The following is a 26,905-nucleotide window of genomic DNA, read 5'->3' on the forward strand; positions in this document are numbered from 1 at the left end:
GACAATATTTTCACGGACCGGCCTTTAAGGTGTCGCGGATAAATACAACAAAATAAAACTAGTACCGGTACCAAAAAAAAGAAGATTTATTCATAACACACGTGAAAAGACCCAGGAAAACCAAGTTAACGATAAAAATGATAACAAAATAACGCTGAAAACCGATAAAAACCCTGAAAACCATACATTTCACACCTGAGCCTCAACTCTCGTGGCCTGGTACCAAACGACTCACGGACCGGTCCGAGGCCCGGGGGTTGGGGACCGCTGCGCTAAGACACTGATAGCATCTAAGTTTAAGCTATGAACACAATTGGACCTTAGGTATGCAGCATTTACTTACAATATTTAGTGTTTAGTTATGTTGTGTACCAGGTTTTTGTGTTTTTAATGACTAAATATGAAAATCTAATGAGCACTTCATGTGTCTTATGCAGATATCAGTTGTTAACTGGTAGCTAGCCAATTTAGCTGTTATCTAACTCTTAACATTAACAATCAAGTAAAAAACACTAAATAGTGTAGCCTCACCAGTTTGTTGTTTTTTATGAGTACCCTTTTGTGACATTGCCTGGTGACATAAATTGAAATTATATTTGCTTTACCTCATAGGAAACCTCAATTGACATTTTAGCTACAGTTTAGCTTAATTAGCTAACTGGTTGGAAAAGAGACAAACTATGGACTATTCCTAAAACATGAAAACATTCATAACTTCCTCACAACTATGAAATGAAAATGAACAAAAGTAGTCTCTGAGAATAAGAGACTGGACCAGTATAATCTCAGACCCTTCCAGATGCCTGTATTACGCATTAGCTCACCATACTCAGGGTGTCTCTCCCTTATCTGGAATCACTTCGCCTAACATTGGCAATCAATGAAGATGGTTTTTCAAAGGAAGATGAAACAGATGAGAAAATATGAAGTCTGAAAGCAACACAGCAGTGTATGAGAGTAAAAAAACCCAAGAGTAATATCATATTAACAGTATGTGGATTAAGTGCTTTAGTCTGTAAGACTGGAAAACAGCAGCAATATTAATAAAGTTTTTCCAGGAATGAGAGCCGGTGAAAATGCAGATTGTGTAAGTTAACAGATTCATCAATATTAGCAGCTCTATCATTAAGACATGGGAGAACCTGATGGATTATAAAAAGTATTACATTAAATCAATGTTTAAAAGCAGCTATTAGGTACTAGTTGATCTCTAACCTGAAACTACAGGTAGCATATCATATTAATTATAAGTCACCTTACCCGTTACCATATATCCTGGTAAGAAATGATCCACCTTCACAGTACTGTAAACTCAGGGTTAATCCTGAAGTCACCCAGATAAGATTAAACCCTGCTTCATAATACAGGCCTCAGGTCTCTGTATCTCATTTACAAACAAACTTTCAAAGAATCTAAGACTTGAATTCTTCGCTGCGGGAGATTTTATACTGACCTTGTCACATTTTTGGATGACCGTTTCCATCTCATATGGTTTGGCACACAAACCACAGATGATTTTTTTGGCTACTAAAGCAGTAGCTTTTTTTAATGCTTAACTTAGTTGGCCATCTTCTGGCTTTGGCTTTGCAGTGAACTAAGGGACTTAGTGAGCATATTTCTCAAGCTACCCAGTTGTTTCCTAACCTTATTTATGAGTTAAAGTAATTGGATACTCTAGCATTTAGACCTAATGGATATTTACATGACATGAAATTGAATTAGTGGAAACTGCAGGCAAATGCTCTCTAGTAAATGACAAGCCCGAAGCCTTAACCTTAGATGAGTTTTATTTTACCATTCTCTTGTGTATTTGGAGGAGAGACCGGTTCCTCTTTGTTTAGGCCTTTTTAGTAGAATAATGAGAATTGGAGGAACAAACTAACAGAATAACAACTGCATAAAGCATAGTAGGCTACCAGTCATGCAATCAGTCTGTCAGTCATTAAACTGTTTACAGTGTTAATGTTCTCCTGTCTGTGGCGAAGTCATAATTATCACACTAATGCGGAGTTCCCTGTGGTGAGTCAGTGTGTGAAAACCTGACAGGTGAGGGGAAGTTGAGGTGGAAAGAACCTTTTAAGAAGAAAACTGTCACACATCAGGTCACTTCACTCTGCTCTCCTGATGTAAGAGGACAGGTATTCCCCTGGATGAAGGCCGTTAGTGCTGTTAGTGGACAAATGAACTCAAAAGAGACAAAAGGTCCAGGGCTGGCCTCCCTGGAGGGAAGTCTCAGAAATGAAAGGCTGGTAGCTTCATTTTTTTTCATAGAGTCATAGATGCGTTATTAAAAGCACAAACACAGGATGAAAAAAAATACAGGAGTTTTTAAGATATGGCTTATGCATGTATGCAGTCAGCATGAAGCAGTGCACCTTCCCTGTGAGGGACACACCCCCCACATCTGAAATTCTTCATCTGTGGTCTCAGACCGTGTCAAGTCATTTCTCACTTGCACACAAAAGAAGATCATGTCAAGAGTCGAGGCGTTTAGGGACACAAACCTCCGCTCGCTGCTGAGGGAGCTGCGAACTGACATCGCTATGGCTGTGGATGACCCTTTCCCCCTGGTCTATGGTTTGGCGGACAAAAACATCATCACAGAGCAGCTGCTGAAGGTAAGAAACTGAACAGAGATTGGATATCCGTATTAATTGTGTAAACCTTAATTTTGATTTGAAATAATTTTTTTATGCTACTTTAAGCAAGTATCGGGCTGCTTCCATTAAAGGATATCAGTGCTGAACTTTCAGTCTTCAAACTCATAAACTTAATGTGTCTATAGGAGACTCTGGAGAAAGAGGCTAGAGAAGGCATCCACAAGGCCATGTACTCCCTCCTGTCCTGGGTGTTGGAGCAGAGCAGATCCACTGTCCAGGCCTTCTTGAACAACTTATCCAAAGACTATAATCTGGACAGCTACCCCAGGCTGCAGACCCTGCTCACTAACCTGGATTCCCGTATGTGACACACAGTTTACGACAAAACATTTGTCACACACAAATAAATCTACATCTATACACTTGTTATAGGCATGAATGTCATAATCATTTTGTCATGGTGATTGACACGATAAGTTCATGATTCCTATTAAGGAATAAACTATTGTTCTCCCACGGTGGAATGATTGTACATCATACATCTATTGTGACTTCAAAATGACAAGAATTGAGTGCACAAGTTTTACTTTATGTTAGATTCACACAGGCTCAAATATATCCGTACACCCCCATTAATATTTGGTTAAGTGCCCCTCAGCAAGATGCACCTCGACCAGATGCTTTTGGAAGCCATCTGGCATAATTCTGATGGGATGTTTGAATGGTGCTCTTGGCAAATTTGGAAGATTTTATTAAAATTGGCTGGTTTCCTGGCATGAACCCGGCTTTTAAGCTTAGCCCACAAATTTATTGGGAATTTTGGAAGGTCAGTATCTTAATGTTGGCTTGTTTTTATCTATGCTAAAACCATTTTGTGTGTGTGTTTGGAAAATTAAATTACGTCCAAGTTTCAACCATCTAATTCCCAATTTGAGGTGAAGTCAAAGAATTTGGATGTAGTCCTCCTCTTCATTATTCCATCCACTCTTGAAATCTGTCATTACCACTGGCAGCAAAACAGCCCCAGAACATGATGCCACCACCACGCTTGATAGTTAGTACAGTGTTCTTAGGTTTGAAAGCCTCACCTTTACTCCTCCAAACATACCTCTTGTCACTATGGCCAAGTAGCTCAATCTTTGTCTTGTCTTTTGCCAGACCTTAGTAAAGTGGTCACCTGAATAACTTGTCCCTATGTACAATTGTCTGAATTTATCTTGGAATCTGCAGCTGTTTAAAAATGGCTGCAAAAGACAACTTGTGTAAATCTAATAGTCTCCTTATTAGAGTTCCTTGGACTTTCCAGTCTTATTGCCAACACAATGAGTGCTGTCAAACAAATCCTTTTTAAAGAGAACTAGTGGCGGTAGTCAACCAGTTAATAGGTGAGTATATGTATGTATTTTGGTCTGTATGTATACTTTTGAACCCATGGGAATTAGAGAAATATAAATAAATAGTTTCTAGTGCTCACTATTCTTGTTTAGATTTTTTATCTGTTTATTTAGAGTCAATAAAGATGATGTACAGTTAAAAGAACAGTTCAAAGAAATCATGAAAAGACCAAAATTCTATGACGTTCCTGCCCATGATGAGCGTCTGAGGATCCTCAGAAGAATACTCTACTGTACCAGTGTCAAATAACATTCAGCACAAACTGACATTCCTCAGATTTTTTTCTATTTTTTCTTATTAATTTACAAAAGCAATAAAACCTCAGTTGCATCTGTTGCACCAGAGCTGAAAACAGTCTCTCGGGACAATTTTCTGTCACATTTAGACTCTAATGGTTTACATTGTTGCTGATTTTGTTTGACAGGAAGGGAGACTGCAGGTTCCAAACATGAAAACAGACCATCTGGAGGTCACAAACCTCCTCACAGTAAGAAGAGGAGCCATGCGGATCGAGAACTGAGCTCCCAGCGGTCACAGTATCATGCCAAGACAACCGATGGAGGAGGTCATCTCCCATACTGCACTTGCTTTGTATCATAATAGGCTTATTTTGGCAATCAAAAGATACATAGGCTTCACAAAGAATTAACCTGGAATACTCTAAAACGCACATGACTTTGCTGTCTTCATTATAAGGTCTTATCTACTCTGTTTAAGGAAGTAAAGTGAAGCTCTACAGAGTGAAGAGTGAAGCTCCTGGCTCCAAGCTGCCATCTGAAAACAGTAATTATCATAAAAATAAATATATTAAATACTTTTATGCCACGAATACATAACCAAACCTATTTTCTGCTTCAGGTGTGCAAGTACTGTCTTCCACAATCCAGAGAGGAGTCCACCTGCCCTCTTCATCCTCGTCCTTCTCGGTTCCCTCCACGGATCCCCCAGTCAACCATGATAACCAAGAAAAGGTGCATGTTATGCAGGCATATTGTTTGGAAGGTAAGTCATATAATGAATATGTGAACTTCTTTTTTCAGAAAACTGAAGCAACATCAAACTATGAATGTGAAAACACAGACCTAACTAAGCTTTAACCTTTATGCAAGATTTTCCCCTTTAAAACCCACTGTCATTTAACAGGGGCCACCAGAGAGCCCATTAAAGCTGGTGGGGGTCCGTCAGAGGAGACAAATGCATCAAAGTCCAAGTCTGCTAAGAGCACATTTCACCACCAGGTGGAGACAGCCACACGCATGGTAGACGCTGTAATCCCCTCACTCTTAAATAAAGTTGCTTGTGCTTTATATGAATGTGGGTGCCTGCTTATCTATGTTACATTTATCGGCCTGTGTTTAGATTCATTACAATGATGATGAGTGTACAGTGTGTAAGGATGGAGGGGAGCTGATCTGCTGTGACGGTTGCCCTCGAGCTTTTCATCTGGCCTGCCTTGACCCTCCACTCTCGTCCATACCAAGGTGAAGAATAATGTGCTGGTGTGCCGAGATGTTTTTTTTGCTTTGAGAAAGAGGTTATAACGTTACATTATCTGCAGTGGCTCTTGGCAGTGTGAGTGGTGCCGTGGACACAGGGTGAAAAAAGAGAAAGCACAGCTACCCTTACAAGTAAGTTCCTGAAGGAAGGAAGCAGGAAATGTGCACATACTGAATCCACTGAATAACCTACAGTACTGTGAAAAAGTCTTCAACGACCCTCATTTCTTTATATTTTGCTAGGAAAATGGGGAATGGTTTCAGCAATTTGTTAAAACATGAGCAAACATACATAGAAATGCAGTAATGCAGTCAATATTTGGTATGACCTTTATTCTTCAACACAGTCTGAACTCTCTTAGCCAGCCGTCTGGTATTTTCTTTAAGTAGTCTTCAGGAATAGTTCTCCAAAAGTTCTTCTTGAAGGTTTTTTTTCTTCTGATTTTAGCTGCTCTGGGCTCTGGTCTGGCTAATCCATGACTGATAATGTTGCATTGTGTGTTTTTTCAATCCAGGTGTGCATTCACTGCATTGGCAATGTGTTTGGGATCATTGTGATGATGAAATATTATCCTTTTCTCGATCAGACACTTTCCAGATGGCACTGCATATTGGATCAAAATCTGTTGCTACCTTTCTGCATTCAAGATTTCAACATTTTTGACAAGATTCCCAACACCACTAGCTGAAATGCAGCACCAAACCATGACAGAGCTTCCACTGTGTTTTACAGATGGCTATAGACACATTGTTGTACCTCTATCCTGACCTCCTCTGTACATGATGTGAACCAGACGTTTTAGATTTGGATCACTCCAGGACACCCGTGGTCTTTGGCTTTCTGTCATTTAAAATTTTTTTATTTAGCATACCTCTCTTTTTCCCTTCCTTAAGAACTGCTTCTTGACAGCCACTGAGACCATTTGCATCTGCTGCAGATAGTTTTTTGGGCCTGACATTTTTTCTTTTGTCCTCCACTTGTCGATTGCTTTTTAAGGACACACTGCGCACCATGCTGAGATATGCCTGGTTTTTGGCTATTAGCTTTTGGGGAATCATCTTGTTGGTGCAAAAATGTGCTATCTTCAGCATTTTTCATAGATTCAGCAAAAGAAATGAACAAATTATGTGACTAGACTGAAAATGAGTAAACAAAAAGCAGCTGAAGAAAACTTTAAAAGGCCTTTGGAAAGCCTGGAGAGCTATTGCTCAAGGCCACCAAAAATTCCTAGAAAGTCTGGGAGTCTTGCGAGAAAAACATAAAGAAGTGAGCAGCGGCCCAAGCCTCTGAGTCACCCCTAGTACTGACTAGTACTGTGTGGTCATTTTTAAATGTGAGAATCTTTCTGCTCATAGCAACTTATATTTTCAGTACGTTTCATGTGTAGAAGAAAACTCATGGCTCTCACACCCTGTCTGGTATTTCCAACTTTAGTAATTTGTATTTACGTAGTTCAGGATAATAAGTCACAGTAAAACTTGAAGACTTGTTTACAAAAAAAAGTTTTAAGGGCTTTGGTAAACACTGATGCTTTTTCTAGAACTGATCATAGTCTAAATATTTGCATTCAGGCTCTCTCAGCTCATCCTCAGCAAACAAACACAAACTGCAGTAACTCCATCACCGATGTCTCATTCTACTCATCGCTGTCATCCTCCCTCACAAGCGTTACGGCGACGACGAGTGCGTCAGGTGTCAGAAACCAGGTGACCTTCTACATCATTCAGCCATTTTTTAAAATCAGTTCAGCTTCCATCAGCCTCATCCTTTTTCCGCCTCTGCAACATGTAAAAATAGTCACACTTGATGCATGTATAAATTTGTCTCCAGTGCTCGGGTGGAGAGCTGGTTGGCGTGAGGGAGGTGTGCGGTATTTGCCACCTCGGAGGAGGAGATTTGACCCACTGCTTTCAGTGTCTGAAGCATTTCCATGTAAACTGCCACTTTTCCAAGTAAGAAAACCACTAATTTCTTCTTCTGACTGTAGAAGAAAGATTTTTAGGAGATGACAGAGAGCGTTTCCCCTGAGCTCCTGAAATCCTAATCTCAGCATCATCTACATTAGAAGAAAAAAAACATTCGGGGCTCTCTGAGAACTTCCTGTATGTTGGTATTGACCACCAGTGTGCATTAAGGGTGTGCGCTTTCAATAATCTCTCTTGGGATAATGGTGGCTAATGGACTGTAAGTGGAGCCCTTGCAGCTGAGTAGTGAGCAATGTGAGCGAGGTTCACAATGATTTTACACAACGATAACACAGATACAACAAATTAAAGCCGAATCCATGTGATAAGCTCTCGTGGCTCCTTTTTATGTTGATTAAAAACGCAGTATTAACTAAAACCAAGCGATAAGAAGAAAAAGCTTCCCTTTTTTAATTAATTAGGGCCCCAAGTTTCATGTAAACAGTTTATTTTCCCAGCTGGAAGGGTTTGAACAGCTTCCTGTGTCAGAAATGACATATTGATTGAGAGAAACCTTATACACCACGGAAATGTTCACTCAAAGCATTTGTGTGTTTCTAAGAGGGAGGTCCATCTGCCTGTCCTGCTCCAGACTGTGGGGCAGCTCTGCTGAGAGAGAGGCTGAATCCAGAGGCGGGCAGGTGTGTCTCCACATGTACACACCTTGAAAAAGAATTTACAACCTTTATTATCTTAATACCACCGAATATTCTATGTAATCTCTCCTGTGTGTGTGTCTGTGTGTGTTTGTCTTCAGCTTGCACCTCTGGCTCAAAACACACTTAGTCATGATCAAAGCGCCTCCCTCTCTGAGCCCATCCACCATAAAGATGAACTGGACTCCATCCTGGGAGACGTGAGTGGAGATCAGTTACATGTCGATATCACAGATGCAGGCAGGGTGCAACAGTTCACGTCAGACACAAGATGACTGTTTCCTTATCACAGAGACAGTCAGTGAGCTGTCGGGGTAAACAAAAAGCACCGAGGACAAAACATTAGGCGATTTGGAGCAGCTTGTCCTGATGTTGTTAGCTGTGATTTTGGGCCTGAAATATGTGCACAGAAGTTTCACAGATGTGTACAGATGTGTGAGTTCTTCTTGGCTTCACTGGGCTCACAGTCTTGATTTGGGTGCCTCTGTTTTTAGCCCCTACCTGCTGACTATTTAAATAATTTACAATTCAGAAGCTAAATTTTTGAGTTACAGTGAACTCTAAGAAGGTTTGCATTATAGATGGCAGATTGATTGATTAAAGGATTTATATTTACCTAATATGTTACTAAATCTATGACAAATAGACAAATAGGTGTTCAGCAGTTAATCCTATTGTGTTTTCTTCTCTTCACTGCAGCAGAGCTCCATTGATGGCATCTTACAGTGGGCTTTCCATAACATGTCTCGTCCTCTTCCAGGCTCTCAGGGATGCTACCAGTGACAGAGAACCAGGAATGCAACACTGTAAATCAGCAATGATGAAATCAGTGTGTAGCTGATTAAAATGAGCTCACTAAATATGGGTGCTGATTATTTGCTTCTTTCTCACTGCTTGTTAAAACAATTCGGTGACTTTTGATTGAATGTTTCATACACGAGTCATGTTTTCCACCCAAAAAAATATGAAAGGTTATGTGAGAATAAATCATAATATGAAATGTATAGAAATGGATAGTTGAACCCTAATCATGTATGTAGAAGATCTGAATGTACAACACGGTGAACCTTGAAGCAGATGGTCTACAGCAGCAGACCAAACCAGGTGCCACTTCTGTCAGCTGTGAACAGAAAACTGAGACTACAATATTCACAGGTTCACCAAAATTGAACAAAAGATTGGAATAACATTGCCTCATCGTATGAGTCTCGAATTCTGCTGCAACATTTAGATGATAAAGTCACAATTTGGGGTAAACCACAATAAAGCATGCATCCCTCTTGCCTTGTATGCCTGCCATGTAACAGTTCAGGCTGCTGGTGGTGGTGGTGAAATGGTTTGGGGGACATCGTTTGCACACACTGGGTCCCTTATGGACAGTTGAACCTTGTTTAAACATCACAGCCTACCTGAGTATTGCTGTTGGCTTAGTTGCAGCATACCCATCTTCTATGACTGCTTCCAGGAAGATAACACCTGTCACAAAGCTCAATTCACCTCAAACTGGTTTCTTGAACATGACAATGCTCTCAGTGTACTCAAATGGCTTCCACAGGCACCAGATCTCAATTCAATAGAGCCTCTTTGAGACATCATGGATGTTTAGCCCACGAATCTGCACCAACTATGTGATACTATCAAGTCTGTATGGACCAGAATCTCAGAGGAATGTTTCCAGCAGCTTGCTAAATCTGTGCCATTGAGAATTAAAACAGTTCTGAGGAAAAAAAAAAAAAACGGGTCCAGCCAAATACTGCCTAATCAAATGCACTTAATAAAGTGGTCATTGAGTGTATATAACCCAAGCCAAGCTCACTGACCTCAGTGCTGTGTGTATGCACCCATTTGCCTCCAAGTTTCCATGGATTTCAGTGCACTTCTCTGATGACATACTGCTTTATTGTGATTATTGATGGAAAATATGCACTGTGCAATAAAACCACTGGCCTGAAACTCCTGATTTAACATTGGACCTGTGACAAGTTACAGCTGCAAAATTAGCTTGTAATGCTGCTCTTGCATTAGCTACTCTTGGTCTTAACTGATAAAATAAATGTAGTTACATAGTTAAATACCAATACCAGCCTTTCCGTAATGCTTTGCCTACTCTTTAATCTTTTAGTTCTGTCTTATTTTCCCTGAATACTAACCTCACGACTCAGCACTTGCGTGGGAGACATGGCAATGGGCCACTGATATCTCTGCTCATACAGATTGACCCTAACAACTGTTTGTCAGACTCGTCATACGCACATACGTATCTGCATACACACAAGTGTGTGCATTTTGGCTCTAAAGAACCGCAGGTGCTGTACTTTAATGTGTTTATACACACAGGGAAACTAGACAATAGTATGCTAATTTCAAGTCTCCGCACCTTATTTTTCCCTGCAAATCACAGACAGATGTGCTTATACAAGAAGAAAGTGTGTTATAGTAAATTAATACCCACATGCACACATGCACAGTGGTGAAACACAAAGAAAAACAGACAATGTAAATGTCTGCATGTGCCCAAAGTCATTTTCTCTCACTGCTTTGGATCTGCAGTTGAATTTACATTCACACGTTACGCCACATGGTTTCAATACAATGAGGTATGCATGCCGAGAAATGCCTCGATTTAACAGGAATTCCTTCAGGACTATATCACTTCAGTGAGGAATGTTGTTTTTGTCATGCTATTCATGAGTTTTAGCATGACTGCCAGAAGGATGGAGCTCAGCCAGGCAAATTTTTCTCCCCTCGGTATTCGGTTGCCATGGCTCAGAGCTCCTACAGACCCAAAACAGAGGATGAGAAACATGTTCTTTTCAGTGTGTGTGTGTGTGTGTGTGGTTGGATCTGTGAATGTACAGCTCTGTTTATTTATCAGCCTGCTTTCCAAATAGTTCATGAAACATCTTGCATACTTGAGGCCTCTGTGCCTTTGTAGGCAAGTCAATATCTGACATGGAGAAGAGAAAAAGTTTGCGAGAAACATTTTATGCCTGGGAATGTCAAATTCTGGCACTGCTGCAGGTTTTCCATCTTAATTTTTACAGTGTAAGTAATGTTTTTACTTGAGGTTTACTAACACACCATCCTCCTGGGGGTGGGTGCAAGCCACATAAAAGACCACATGGAAGAAACTGATAAAACATTCAAAGAGTTTTTCAGTCCAGGGGGGGAAAAAAACACCTTCTCGCCACTAGGTGGATCCCACCTGTTTTTGAGGCTTTGTACGGGAACATAATTCTCACCGCAGCATGATAGCAGGAAGTAGGCTATTTTCTCCCACAAAACAATGTTTGAGCTTGTAGCGAAGTGGGGACTGCCGAGATTTGATCTTAGGCTAAGGCACCATTTCCCCATACAAGTGATAACATTACAGCAAAAATAGATTTCAGATGGAGATACTCTATTGTTGATTCTATTTATGTCACAGCTGTAACTGTTGGTGACTTGTAAAATCAGCATTACGAAAGGTGCATGGTGAGTTTGTGAAACATTTTCTGCTGTTTCAGACACTGAAAATACCTCAGGCCACCGAACTCAAGAAATATTCATGCCCAAAATTTAAATAACAGGATTACATGTAAATTTTCCATGTAATTTAAGAAATCTGCTAAGAAGTCATATTTTTGTGTAAAATCACACAGATGTTTGGTGTGTCTGTTATCTACTGAGTAGTGTTGTGTTATAATGGTCTGATTGTGTCTCATCTCCTGTGTTGCATCATATCTCTTCTCAAGTTTTACATACCGTTTTTCTTGCTTCACGGCATTCCTATATGACGTCTAATGAGGAGGAGAGGTCACAGACGTTATCTGGAGTATTAGTAATGTGTTGTTTAAGGCTTAGGTCATGGCCTTATTATGTCTGCTTCTCAAAAACCTCAAACACTGGACCATTGTTTCGCTATTGGTAGCAAGCTAAACAAATATTAAAGATGTTTCTTTATTCTAAGCCGCTGTAATTGTGTCACTGTTTCATCACACTTGTATGGGAATGTTTTAGCGTTTATTTGGCGAGACTGGATGTTTCTCAGATGAGAGTTTTACGTTTTTGAAAGTGGTTGAGCAATGATTACAAAAACAAATAGGCGCAAGAATCGTGTCTACACCCACTTTTCTGTGTCAGTCAGTGTGAAGTCAAAAGGTTAAATTGTCTAAACACACGCATCCTGTTACAACTACGTTCATCACAGGCCAGGAATTCTTTGGAAAAATATGATAAGTGAAATTCCCACGCTTTGGGCATCCTCTCTCTTTGGACAAGTTAAAGTTATGGGCAGCTTTCCAGCGTGTGTCCCTGCTGGGCCATGGCAGTCCAGGTATAAAGAGCTGAAGCCTCTGCGACTTCCAGTCATGACCCTTCGCTCTTTGTTCGCACTATTGTTATGGGCAGGAAATTGCAAGGGGCCCTGCTCAGGTTTGGCATGAAACTTCGGAGCAGAATGTGCTACTTCTTTAAAACCCTGAGTAACAGCAGCACCACTGCGAATAAAAGAAACCATTTTAACACACTGAGTAATGAGCAACCTTTTAAATGACTAAACTAAGATTGTATAACGATGACCCACGTGAATGTGGGTCATAGTTGTTTATATAGACCTAAACACCCATAGTTTATCTTCTGATAGGTGTTAACTTCCCCACAGGCATTTTTATTTACAATCTCAAACGCTCATTGTCTTTCATTTGTATGGACTGCTAGGACTGTAAGCTCTGCCCTCTGATTACTGATTTTCTGCCTCACTGACCACTTCATTAGGTAAAACTTGCTAGTACCAAGTTGAGCCCCCTGTCTCTTTCAGAACTGTCTTCAGTCTACATGCACAGATTCAACAAAGAAACATTCCTCAGAGATTTTGGTCCATATTTACATTATAACATCACACAGTTTTTCCAGCTGCACATCAATGATAAGAATCTCCTGTTACACCACATCCCAAAGGTGCTGTATTGGATTGAGATCTGGTGACTGTGGAGGCCATTTGAGTACAATGAAATCATTGTCATGTTCAAGAAACCAGTTTGAGCCTTGAGACATGGTGAACTTTCCTGCTGGAAGCAGCTGTCAGAAGGTAGCCACACTGTGGTCATAAAGGGAGGAGAACAATACTCAGGTAGTGGTAATGGGGCACAATATGTGTGCCACACATTACCCCACCAGCAGGCTAAATTGTTGATGCAAAGCAGGACGTATTCAAGCTTGGCCAAAACCCTACCACCTGAATTTGAATGTAAGAACAAAAGTTTTAACACTCATCATATCAGGCAATGTTTTTTGATCTTTCATTGTCAGTTTTAAGAACATAAACTGTTGCCTCAAACTCTTATTTTTTAGCCATTCTGTACTTAAGTAAGAGTAAAGATACTAGTGTTGAAAAGTACTCAAGTAAAAGTGAAAAAGTACAGTCTCTGAAATGTACTCAAAGAAAGTTAAAAGCAGCTTTTTGGAGGACATGTCTACTAGCTATTGTTGTGCAAAGCTAACTGAGCCTTGTGATATATTAATGTATTAATGTAATAATAAAATAGTATCAGTAGATGGGAATAATAAAAAATAATTACTCAGGTTGAATCATTTAGTAGAACAGCAGAGCAGAGAAAAAGTAGGACAATTTAAAAAAAACGAAGCTCTATTTTCTTTGCCACTAAACAGGAAAATGTGTACAGTCAGGGGTTACAGTGGGATTCGGTGGGTGGGGGAACTCTAAAACCAGTTTTAATGGCTCAGCCTGAGGAAAAGAACTAACAATGATTTCTATTGAGAGCTCTTAATGTATCAGTTGTGATCAGCTGCTCTTCTTTACAGATTTATACATCTGAATTTAACAAGGTGTAAGCAGATGTTTCATGAGTTCGCCTGTTTATGCTGTCTTATACTAGACAGCCATTGCGTAACAGTCACACACACTGATGTTTACTTTAAATCCATTACAACACAGCAAAGTATGTGAGTATTTTTCATGCAACATAAATCTACCTCAGTTTGCCAAAATGTCACAGTGGACATAGATGGCTTCTTTCACTCCTCTTTCAAACCATCTGTTTGTTGTGCTGTTTGTTGTGCCATGCGCTTGTGAAGTGGCTGACAGCCACTTCACAAGCGCATGGCACAACACAGAAGAGCCACCTCCACAGGACAAGACTCAGCAGTCCATCTGCATCTTAAGGATAAAGGACACTCTTTCGAGGATGCCAATGTTCACATTTTGGACAGAGAGGACAGATGGTTTGAAAGAGGAGTGAAAGAAGCCATCTATGTCCACTGTGAGCGACCATCTTTGAACAGAGGCGGGGGTTTACGACACCAACTCTCTGCCATCTATAATCCAGTTTTGAGATCCCTTCCCAGACGCCTTAACGCCCACTCACATCCTGGGCCATCTGACCTCAGGAATTCGCATGATAAGGTGGGGCCAGGTTTCACAATGAACACACCCGAAACTCTGGCTGATTGGGACCCACACCCAGTTTCCCACCTTGGCTCAGGCGATTAGAGGATCATCAGGGGGTCCTTTTGTCCCTCTGTGGGGGGTCACTCCCACTAGGTTTATATCTGGGACTCTCCACCATTTGACCTTAGAACTGAAGAAGCTTCTCGGATGAGAGGTGAAACGTCTTCAAGCAACTTAAAGAAGTCCAGACGCTTTTCTTTGCAAGCTCCTTTGACTACGATGACCTGGATGACTGAGAACCTTCACAGACAACAATGTTGCAACTTTGTGCGGGAGCAGGACGGGAAGAAAACACTATCAGCAGCACCAGAGAGGAGGAAGACATAGTGTGGGAACACAGGACCTGCACTTTCAACACTTTTATTAGGCCTGGGTCCAGTGGACCCGAACACCTTGTATGTAATGTAAATGCGTGGGGGGAGGTACAGTATGAGGTCATTGAAAATTAGTTCGGATTTATGTTCTTCACAGAAAATAAGCCAAAGCCAATGAATTTCAGGTTGAAAAAATAATTAATTGTTTAATTTTTCTTTTGAGAAAAACTGAAAACGGGTTTCACAGACCCGAACACCATACAAGGGTTAAATCTAACCTCATTTCCTCCTGTCCTGTCTTTCTTATCTTTCTCCATCTCTGAGTGAAGTTAGCGTCTTTCTTTTCTCTCCCTCTTCCTCCCTTCTCTCTTCTCTTCAGCGAGATGCTGAAGTAAAATAAGAAAAAGAAAAAAGACAACACGAACCACTTTAACCCCTGACTTTAGCAAAGGCTTGTGCCTCATTGATCTCTTTTTTTTAAATATGACATCCTCTGGTGATTAAAACACGAACAGGACTGCCTTTCATGTGTTACTGTTCAGACTTAAATCAGTTTAATGTTTGAAGGCCTGTGGGTTAAACCAAAAGTAACAAGCCTGTTTTGAAAATGTAGAAAGTACAGATATTTGTTTAGAGAGTAAAAGTAAAAAATAGTCAGGAAAAAAATATTCAAGTAAATTACAGTACAATATTCTACTTAAGTGCCACAACAAAGTATTTGTACTTCTTTACTTCCCACCTCTGGCTTTCAGAGAGCCTCTTCTGCATACCTCGACTGTAAAAAGTGGTTGTTTGAGTTACGATTGCCTTCCAATTAGCTCAAAACAGTTTGGCTATTGTCTCCTTATCTCTGGCATCAACGAGGTATTTTTACTCAGGGAACTGCTGCTCACTGGATATTTTCTACTTTTCAGATATTGTTTTGAACCGCCGAGATGAATGTGTGGGAAAATCCCAGTAGATCAGCAGTTTGTCAAATACTCAAATCTGGCACCAATAGCCATGCCACATTCAGTATCACTCAAACCACCTTTCTTCCTCATACTCATTCTCAGTTTAAACTTCAGCAGGTTGTTGTAACGATGTCTACATGCCTAAATGCATTGAGGTTCTTCCATGTGAATGATTGATTACATATCTGCACTAACAATCTGTTGAACAGGTGTACCTAATAAAGTGGCCAGTGATCGCAGTGTTCACACATATATTAAACAAGTTAAATATTGTCCTTTCTTTGGTTAAATCTAAAGCCGAGGGTCTAGTTTTCACCACATATGAGCTAGTTAAAGAGAGAAAAGACTTCCCTTTTCTTCACTGAAATGTAATCCTTCACTCTCTACTGTGTTTTGCACACAGGGAAAAATGTCTGATTTATGACTGCATAAAGCAGAAGGTTGTAATAAAAAGTTATACATGTATTTAAATGCACAACAGCTGGGTAGCTATAAGACTAGCACTCAAGAGATATGACAGTAATGGAGGGAGAAGTCAATTACATTTGCAACTGTGGTTGAGTTTTTCTCTTCATGATTTTGATCCTATAAGCGGTAAGGCTGTTATGTGGAGCTTGTTTGTGGACTACATGGGCTTTTGTAAGTGTGGATAATCATTTTTAGATGGCTGACCTTTTTTTAAAAAGTGGTGCTGCACTTCATTTCCACAGGCGAATCAGATCGATAACAGAGTAACAGAAATGATATTTTTCTGTTATAGAAACTCTTCTTTCAAAATGCGGCTCTTACATTAACCACAACGAAACCAATGACTGTTCGTTGGTGGCTTCAGGGGCTTTGTGTTCATTTAAAACTTGTTCTTCCTCTACTCCACACTGGTTTTGCAGGAAGTTCTTTTTTCCCACAATTTCCAAGTGCTTGTTCATAGGGAACTGTTAATGACAATCTGTCCAGCATGTACTCCACCTGTCACAGGCCCCCTGGGACCCTGAATTGGATGAGCGATGGATGAATGGATGGATTAAAAAATGTCTGCATGAACCAGCTAAAACACTAAATTGCAATTTACATGTTTCATTACCAATAATAACCCAATAATATTATTTAAGTATTAATAATACTCACACTAAATCAATACTTAATCAACTCTAACACTGTGGATCTACAAAATAACACGACTGTCTAAATTCATTTAAGATACCAGTGGCACAACTTGCAACCTGACAGGTTTCAGTCCTCTGTGTGATATCATAAGTAGTTTATTATGTGAAAAACTTCACGAGTACTTACTATACATCTGTTTGATTAGAGTAAATATAAATGTTTTCTGTTACTTCAACTTCTCTGATCTTGGTCTCAGTCCAACATTCCCGTGTTGCATAAGAGCAGTCTAAAGTCAAAAAGTCTTATTTGTTTTCTGATATTCTCTGAGGTAAATCACAGCACGATATCACACACACACACACACACACACACACACACACACACACACACACACACACACGCACGCATGCACGCACGCACGCACACAAGCAGCTGTATCACATGCCTCTCCAATTTTGCCAAAATAAATTTGCCTCTTTCTCCCTCCTGACATGAAGTTTCCACTCTTAGTTAAATGTCACGGCCACTTTTCCTTCCTGCTTTGAGTGATGCTCAAGCTGTAACCTAATAGTGGTTTTAAGTCAGAAACAATGATTTCTTTGCCCTTTTTTCTTCACTGAAACAATGCCATTTCTTTTTTCCTGTGCACAAAGCAGATAACATGCTGAGCAACCACGACACACAAGAATTAAAACTGACATGCTTCTGGGCGTCCAGCTATTTTTACTTATTGTCTCACTAATTTGAAGCGGTTTGCAGCAATTTATTAAAATTCATGAAGTCAGTATGTGTGGTTGAATCTCATCTCTGTCTCGCTTGTTCTGTTTAGAGTAGTATGGTCAGCTCTGAAAACATCTGAACCCTTGGTTAGGATGAAGAAAACTTCTCAAACTGTTGCTTTTCCTCTGCGTGTCCCCTGAGGAGGCCAGATAATGATATGCTGGTGGGGCAGATTGCAGGGTTTCCATCGGTCTGGAACTGTAAACACAGCGGAGAAGGCTCGTTAGGACATTCCAGAAATGTCCTCAACTGGGGATTCTTGGAAGAGCGCTTCGGCTGTTTGCATTCTTGCTTTGGGACAGCAGTGCTAACAGAGTCTCCTGTGATCACTAACTCCTCCTGAGTGAGAATTATATGGGGGAGAAAGAAGGGGAACAGATGCTGGGCATTCCTCTGCACACTGTGAGCTGGCCATTGGTGACACGTGCTGCACCCAGTGAAAAATGTTTGCTGTTAATGTTTGCTCTTATTTTTTTGCTCGTGTGAGTGTTGTGGATGAAAATAATATCTATTGAACTTGTTTAAAAATATTCATGGCCTGACTTCTTTTAATTAAAAGCACTGATGACATGAGCACTCACTTTGGGTGAAAAGGGGGTGATGTTTTGTCTCATTTATACTAAAAGATGTCCCTCAGCTCCTCCAGCTAGTGCAACTTGCTAATAAGCTGATCCTTTTACCTATACACAACAAGAATTGAGTCACCTGTTGCTTAGTAAGATACCACTGGGAAGTCTCAAGCTGAGCATTTTTGCCATCCCATGGGTTTCAATCTGGGTGCTACAAGCGAGGAGGCCATTGTAATAGCTGGGTCTAGAACAGGGGTCTCCAACTCCAGGCCTCGAGGGCCGGTGTCCTGCAGGTTTTAGATCTCACCCTGGGTCTACACAACTGAATCAAATGATTAGTTCATTACCAGGCTTCTGGAGAACTGCAAGACACGTTGAGGAGGTAATTGAGCCATTTGAATCAGCTGTGTTGGATCAAGGACACATCTAAAAACTGCAGGACACCAGCCCTCAAGGCCTGGAGTTGGAGACCCCTGGTCTAGAAGTACACTAGTGTCTGATTGGATCTAAGTGTTGTACATTTCACAATCACTGGACCAGTCCATAGATACACAACATTACTTTTCACTAACTACACTTTGGACCTACCTTCAGCAGAAAGTTTAACAGGAGTGATTATTTATGTGTTTAGTGCACAGAGACACCTTTGTCCCTGCTTAAGAAACTGAGGGCTATCTACCAATCAGAAGGATGGTTGTTCAATCCCTAACTCCTCCAGTTTGCATGTTGCTGTACCTTTGAGCAAGATACCGATCCCTGAAGTGCCCCCAGAGTGTTCGTCTGAGTATATGAATGTTAGTTTAGATGCTTAAGCACAGAATAAAAACACTCAACTTGTCAATCACAAGGCAAGCCAGTGATAAAGCATGCACAGTTTATCATCCATTCTGAGTAGTGGCAGGCATATCTTCTTCTTTAGGGGTCGCCACAGCAGATCATCTATCTCCATCTTACCGTATCCATGGCATCTTCCTGCATGCCCTGATTCACTACATAGTCAACATCTTTCATCTATCAACTATCCCCCCTCTGTACATTCACCTTGGCTCTCTAAGTTTGTTTCCTTTACCAGTCATGAGCCCTACATTCACATAGTCACCACACTCACCTCCACAGTCCTGCCTTTCCTTCTCTCTCTCTTCTTCCTTTGTCCTACACCAGCAGAAGGAGTTTTCATTAGCACCCTGTTAGCCAACAGCACCACAGCTGGTCATTGTTAACCTGACCTCCAGCAGATTCAGTATGAAATCTCATTCTTGATGATCAGCTTGTTTGATTTGGCAAAGATTTTATGCTGGATCCCCTTCCTGATGCAGTCTTCCCCGTTTATCTGTCCCGCTTGGGAACTGCAAGTACACCGGAGTACACCGGCTTATCAGCCCCCCTGGCTGGATTAGTGGCTGCACACTGTAATTACAAAGTATCTTTGGTTACTATATCCATAATCTGACATAATCATTTATGTCTTTCTCATCATTAATTTGAATAGATGTTTCAAAACAGCTGCCTGGACGTGTTACTGAGCTCTTGGTGAGACCTGCCAATAGAAGGGCTATCAGGAGATTAGAGAGCAGCGCTGCAGGATTTACCAATGCCACAAAGGACTAGAGATGTAATCTAAATCGCTACATGAGAAATTGAGAGAAAGCCACAGTTCCTTTGTTTTGTTTATGGTTCACAACTTTACATTTTTGGTTCAGCACACTGAAAAACTCCATTATAAAGCATGAGTCAAGCGTAAGTGAGTAAAATACACATAGTCTGCTGCAAACTTGTAAACACAGCAGAACATTTCGGAGTTAAAAAGCAAGTGAATATTGATCCTAAACTCGCAGTGCTGTGAGAAAATCACGTTATGTTTACAGTTCACTCTGCTGCCTTCACGTTTAGAAAATATAAATTCCCGTAAAACCTCTGGGATAAAAAGGCTTATCTAAAGAATTTCAAAGTTAGATTTACGTGATTTTCCCCAAACTTGAACAAACTATAATTACAGACACCAGTTCTTAAATATCTGCAACAGGGAGAGCTCCCAGGCCTCCAAAAAAGCCCTTTAGGAGTTGAAACAAGGTCATCACAACACAAACATAATCTCAGTGTCATATGGCACATTTGGAGAAAATGGCATTATAAGTTAAAGGTCTTGTTCCAAGTAAATTCAAGCAAGCGCAGCTGGTTGGAGGTTTAAAGAAGCAGGCATATTTGAGACTCATTCTAAAGGATCATTCACAATTAGGTGTTATATAGTAAATGTTAGTGATTCTTACAGCTAAGTAATCACCTGGTTCGGTCTTATAAACTGAAACACGGAGGAATGACGTTTTCTCCAAAGTAAAGCAACGTGAATGTAAGCTAGGATTCGATTAAAAAGTCTGTTTTTGTTCAAATGATTAAGCCCACATCGCTGAAAGACTTGGTAAATATGTACATAATGGAGACAGACGTAATAACGTTCAATCAGCCTGACAAACATGTTACAGATTGTACCTTCTTTTTTTTTTGAGAGAGAGAGAGTATAAACTACACAGTGCAAGCACAGCTGATGCTCACAGCTTTGTCTATCTGGGTCAATGCACAGTATGACAAGTTTAAATAGAGTCAAAAATTTTCCATTGCATATTTCTGACCAGTTAAATTCATCACAGGAGGAGATATTTCCCCCCCTTCGCTTCTCCATTCAGCCTTAAAAATAGACTTTCTGTGCAAAATAAGACAATGGTCTTCTTTTTGTCAACACAATACAGCCTCTGTGTGTCAGCAGACACGTCCAGGCCTGGAGTTGCTACCATTAACATATCTGACAGCTGAATCATCATCACTTACTGGTAGTAATGCCAAAGCTGAAAGTCATCACGAAGATAATGGATGATACTGTTAGAAATTCTTTGATTTGCAAACAAGCTACCACAGAGGGAGTTAACTCCTTGAAAAATCTTTATGATATGTGTTAAAAGTGAAGGCGTGATAACTGTTTCCTTATCTCTTTAATGGAAGTTGTAATAACACAACATTCCTATCAGTTCCTAAAATCATGAAGTACCATCCAAAACAACTTCAGATAGATTATCTTTTACTCCCCATCCAATTTTGGTTTTATGTGTTTATTTTTATAAACCAAATTAGGTCTTATTTCCCTTCTGACACGCGTTTAAACATTAAACCTCTAAAAGAAAATATTTCTCATTTTGTGGAATAAATGCTAAAATATGGATAAGACATATATTATGCTAAGGTTTATTCTAGCACTTAACAAATAGATGTAAAAAAAAACACAAGTTAAAACTATAAGAAAACAACAACAACAATAATAATAATAAGTATAATTATCATGTAATACTCTGAAAAATACTCTGAAACTATTAAATCGTGTTTTTAAACCACAAACTAATAAAGTATGCCAAAGGTATTCAGTGAGAGACAAAGTTGGTAGCGTAATGTCTAATATTACCCAATATGCAGTGAAGTGTTGCACAATACTGAATAAACTCCACATTTATTGCACAATTCGTTTGTGCCAGTTGTAAGAATATGAAGAGCACGTAAACGGACATGATATATCTGCACTGAGAAGAAAAGCATTAAGCCTCAGACACCTGCCGTGTCAATTTATACCACGTTTTATGCTGGGAAACCATACTCCATAAATACCTCCATTTTCTGTCTATTAACCAAATGACTTTTCCAATTCAGGGTCGTGTAGGGGCGGAGCCTATCCCAGCTGTCATGAGGTTAGAGGTGGTGTACACCCTGGTGGTCTGTTGAGCACAGGGCTGAAAGACTGTCAAGCACTGATGATCACATTTCCATCTAGGACCAATTTTGAATTCTTAGTAAACCCAATGTGAACGTCTTTGGACTGTGAGAAGAAGCACAGGTCCACACAAAAGGCCGGGCTTGTTCTTTCTGTGGAGCTGCAGCAATAATCACTTCACCACAGTGCCGCCACCTATGGTAAATGGCCTGCATTTGTATAGCGCTTTTCTAGTCCATAGGACCCCAAAGCGCTTTACACTACATTCAGTCATTCACCCATTCACACACACATTGGCGATAGCAAGCTACATTGTAGCCACAGCTGCCCTGGGGCGCACTGACAGAGGCGAGGCTGCCGGACACTGGCGCCACCGGGCCCTCTGACCACCACCAGTAGGCAAACACGGGGTTAGTATCTTGCCCAAGGATATTTGGCATGCAGCCAGGATGCAGCCTGGGATCGAACCACCGACCTTCTGACCTGCTCTGCCACCTGAGCTACAGCCACCCCTATGAATACCTGCTCTGCTTAACTTAGAGCTAAGGGCTCAAATAAAGCTTCCTATCACTCCATCACACCCAACGCTTTTCACACTGCTAAGCCAGTCCATCATCTACCTGCTCATCCTCTCTTTTCACCCCTTACTGAACCCTCGCACACACACACCCCCTCTCAGCATCCCCAGCCTGCATTCCCCTCATTGCTTCTCGACCATGGAAAGCCCCTGGTACATTTTCAGAGCTGCTGAGCTTGTACACAGACACAGAGCCCTCTCTCTCTCTTTCCACGGTGCTGCTGGCCAAAGCCAGCCATCAGATCACATGCTATCTGCAGCCTCAGCAGCAGAGGAACGCAGCTATTTGCTGGGGGCACACATGCTGAGGCTCGAAATGAATGACTGGCATTCTGGTGACCTCCCAGGATGGCAGTGGCCTGGTGGGGTGGAAGACTGTTTTAGGATGGGATGTCATGGCTTGTTGCAGCGTCATTCGTCTGTGGCAGGCGTGCTGTCTCCGGGGCAGAAGGCTGCAAAATATTTTCACATCTTAAAAGGGCATCTTGGGCTCAAAGCGTAACAATGATCAGTTTGATTCACTTTCACCCTGAAGATGGTGATGACTGGACCTAAATGGATCTATTTTGTGGCTTTTTTTTAGTTTGAGGCTGAACCCTGTAATAAAACTCAAACATCAGTCACTAAACAAAATGATCTATGGCAGGCTCCCTTTGTTGTAAAACTTCATGACCAGATTTAAACACTTGACTTATCAGGATTTAGTCAAGTACCAGAAAATACAGTTAACTTATGAGAAGCTTATATCTTTCAGTGCCTCAAAGATAAGTGAAAAAAGAGAAGTAGGAAAAATAAGGGGATGGGAAACATCATTACAGCAAGCATGTTCTTTGTTTCGGATCAAAATATCACAATAGTTTCATTTTGCCTTTAGGACGTAGAAAGCAAAACAGAAGGCTGTATGTGGTATCCATGCATTCTGCAGTATCTGACACCTTTGGCTGGTATTACTGATAAGCCTTCTTGCACCTGTGACTGCAAATTTCTGTGCAGACCACAACACACTGTCCTGCTTCTTGCTGTTCATGGAATTATTTGGACCTGCAGTTCCTCTTCTCATAATACATCTCTTTTCATTTTTGAATTCTAGCATAGACAGTCACAGAGCAAAGTACAATTCACAAGAAGACCTCTCAGATATCAGCAGAAAAATGTGGATTTTCCAGTTTTGCAGACAGAACTCGGAGAGTTGGGTGCCTGTGCTCTCTTTGAGAAGTCACTCGAACATGGATGGCAGTTGGAGGCAGTTATAGCATTTATAGCAAGCTTAAAATGCTAAAATAAATAAACAGATTTCCATTCAAAATACATAAATAAATGGAATAGATGTGAGCACAACTTGCTATAAATTATTCAGATGAACAATAGCAGCTGGGACTAAGTTGTGTTTTTGTAACACTGCAAACCTCTGTGCAGAGCGAAGGGAAACTTAAATTCCCCAAACAAGGGGTGTGAGCCATTGTTTAAGATGAAGTTGGCCATCTACTTCAAGAATCTGATATACAGAGATTCTAGGTTAAGCTGCGATTTACTAATCAGCTTCCCTGACCAGGTCGCAGTTTACATCAGTTTGTTCCTGTCCTTTTAAGATAGACTGCTGCACAATGACACCAAAGAAAAAGATAAAACTGATTCAATACAACATCTATAAAACAGTGTCATAATTACCTTTTTAATGTAAAAGGAGGGCAGTTTCTGCAAGCACAACAAACACTGATAACCCTCTCTGCATACTGCATACTGAATACTGCATACTGAATTTTGACACAGTTTGAGTCAAAATTCAATCTTGAATCAATAATAGTCCCAAGATACAAAAAGTGTAAGATCGTACACGTTCCACAGTTTGAGCCTTGACGTTTGTAGCGTCGGGTGTGCTGGTATTGCAGGCCGTGTATATAATAATTGTACATGAGCAGCAAGCTATCCATCAGGGTGGCCGAGTGGTTAAGGCGTTGGACTTAAGATCCAATGGACAACAGTCCTCGTGGGTTCAAACCCCACTCCTGGTAGAATGTAACCAATCTTTGAATGAGTTTCATCTGTGTAAGGGTGCTTTTGCTCCATTATCACCTCTTACTTCGGTGCTGCTTTTCTGCATTTAATTCAGAACCACAGTGTTGCGGTGGTGTTTCCTCACAGAAAGAAAGTCCAAAGTTCAAATTCACCACCAGACCGAGGACTTCCTGTGGGGAGTTTGAATGTTCTCACTGTGTAATCTGGCTTCCTCCCACACTCCAAAAATATGCAGTTAGTGGGGTTAGGTTAATTGGTGACTCTAGATTGGCTATAGGTGTGAATGTGAGTGCAAACGGTCGTCTGTCTCTCTGTGTTAGCTTGTCTGACAGCAATTTAACTGTTTATTAGCCTTTTGTAATTTCACTGAAATTAAATGATGAACGATGGCGTACAAAAAGTCTTGACCCAGATATCTGCTCGATACACTGGAAGCATCAAAATACAGGCCATTTCTCTGGAGACTAAATCAGGATACCAGTAAATGGGTTAGATGCATATCAGAGTGTTATCTATCTTCTTCCTGAATTTTTCCTAAATTTGGAACTATTTATTTATGATTTTGGACCATCTACCTGATTTATTTTAGCAAGCACTGTGCCAGATATGGCTGCACTACACATCTGTTTTGACATCTCTTCATACTGTATCCCCAGTGATTCATATATGTAGTCTGTTTGCTATAAATGCCTGGAAATTCCCTTCAGTGCCATCCAACTTGCAGCAACATGCTGAGCTTCTTCCCTTTAAACAGATAGGCAACCAGTTTTTATTATCTCTACTATCAATCTAAACAGGTGTCAAACAGGAATGATGTTATATGTTGCTTGCCTGTTTACTTCGACATAATTTCATCAGTAAACTAAACTCCTAACATTGGAATTTGAGGTGTTGCGACATACAAAAACTGGGAAACTTATCATCAGCACTTTCCTGAGAACAGGATGCTACTTGAATGCAGCACACCTTCTTTTTGTCTCTTGTGTAATGTGTGAATCAGGAAGCCATGCCACTCCAACACTATCGCTTACATTCCCCACCAATCCTGACATATCAGGTGACCTTGTCAGCTATTCCGTCTTATTCTTTCCCACGAATCTAACAGTGCAACATGCATCCTGTCTTATCCAGTCCTTTAAACTCTCTGTCTGCCTGATACAGCCATCAAAGACTTATATGATCTGAGTCCAAAGATATGAATATGCTTGAGGGAACAAAAAGAAAGTGATAATGATGCAGAGATAGACATAGAGTCAAGCATCTTGTTGCACAGGCTTCAGATAAACTACAACACTAATCTCTCTGTCTGTGTTGATATGGCCTCTTTTTAAAACTATGACAACTTCATTCGATAAAATGTCTTTTAAAATGACCTCCAACTGCAGTTTAGAATAAAGCAGATAAAAAAGTCTTTAAATAGAATGTGATAAAGACCATTTCATGCCTGTTAGCTATAGCTTTTTGCAGGATTAATTTGTCTACTTAGGTTCTTGATGTGCTTAAAGAGCCATAGGACCATCACCAATGGTGATTTCCATTTTCAGTTAATCAAGTGATTATATCTAGATTAAAAGATTACCTCAGTATAAGATTAGTTAAAGAAAATAATCCCACTGCGGTCTGCTGTTGCTCAGACATTGGAGAAAGTGGTTTTCATTCGGAGGTGAGAACTGGGATGAGTCACAACAAATGAGAAGGTTTAATCCCACCTCTTATCACACAAACTGTTGACAAGGTGGATTTTTTTCTTCTTGACAGTCTGAACCATTTGGTGCATCTCAAATTACAAACTTCCATATTTACACTTTCTATTTTGAGTGCGTACTGTAATTGTGTTCAGACTGGCAAGTGCAGCTACATGCCGTGTACTACAAGTATCTCTGTGGGGTAGTCATAACATGCAAGCAGTAACACTGTACACTGTACACTTATCACCCTTATCTTGAGCTAGCAACAAGCTAGCACAAGGTGTTATGCTGCCATTAGCAATGCTAGCTGGCAAATAGTAACAGATTTTAGGAGTCAATATCACTTGTATTGTGTTTTTGTTTAGTTTTTATGCACATTAAACTGTTTTCAATGTATAAAACATTAATGTGAGTGGTCACACACTCTTACAATCCATAAGTGTTTGGAAATATCATGGTAGCTAGAGCAACAATGGTCAAATATTGTGACTGCTGCTTGTGGCATGTGCTCAGTTTCACTTGGGACAGCACTATTCTGTCCAGTTACTACTCAAGTAATGACAGTGTTCAGAGTGTACCACGTGGAAGTGTTT

At 40.5% G+C, this 26,905-nt stretch overlaps 1 protein-coding gene and 1 non-coding gene across 3 annotated transcripts; both read left to right on the forward strand.

Moving 5' to 3' along the window:
* Positions 1-2,471: 2,471 nt before the first annotated feature.
* On the forward strand, positions 2,472-8,895 carry aire (autoimmune regulator). Of its 2 annotated transcripts, none has more exons than XM_085378883.1 (13): positions 2,472-2,618; positions 2,786-2,960; positions 4,420-4,560; positions 4,713-4,778; positions 4,854-4,997; positions 5,139-5,263; positions 5,355-5,476; positions 5,554-5,623; positions 7,064-7,198; positions 7,323-7,444; positions 8,019-8,097; positions 8,214-8,312; positions 8,812-8,895. In XM_085378883.1, exons 1-13 carry the CDS (start codon positions 2,472-2,474, stop codon positions 8,893-8,895), a joined length of 1,509 nt encoding a protein of 502 aa, XP_085235009.1. The 2 variants fall into 2 exon arrangements, with proteins under 2 accessions (XP_085235009.1, XP_085235010.1); XM_085378884.1 differs by having other exon boundaries at positions 5,139-5,254.
* Positions 8,896-24,537: 15,642 nt separating this feature from the next.
* trnal-uaa (transfer RNA leucine (anticodon UAA)) lies at positions 24,538-24,620 on the forward strand. The gene has a single exon. It is a non-coding gene; the product is annotated as a tRNA-Leu (tRNA).
* The last annotated feature ends 2,285 nt before the right edge of the window (positions 24,621-26,905 follow it).

The sequence above is a fragment of the Diplotaxodon limnothrissa genome, linkage group LG18, assembly GCF_057381915.1.
Source record: "Diplotaxodon limnothrissa isolate DT_005_m linkage group LG18, D_limnothrissa_male_GT1.1, whole genome shotgun sequence".
In the NCBI taxonomy this organism is placed as follows: Eukaryota; Metazoa; Chordata; class Actinopteri; order Cichliformes; family Cichlidae; genus Diplotaxodon; species Diplotaxodon limnothrissa.

Coding starts and splice junctions, on each gene's coding strand:
- aire (XM_085378883.1), top strand. CDS start 2,472: ATGTCAAGAGTCGAGGCGTTTAGGGACACAAACCTCCGCTCGCTGCTG. Junction 4,561..4,712: donor CAAGACAACCGATGGAGGAG/GTCATCTCCCAT, acceptor ACTCTGTTTAAG/GAAGTAAAGTGAAGCTCTAC. Junction 5,264..5,354: donor CCACACGCATGGTAGACGCT/GTAATCCCCTCA, acceptor GCCTGTGTTTAG/ATTCATTACAATGATGATGA.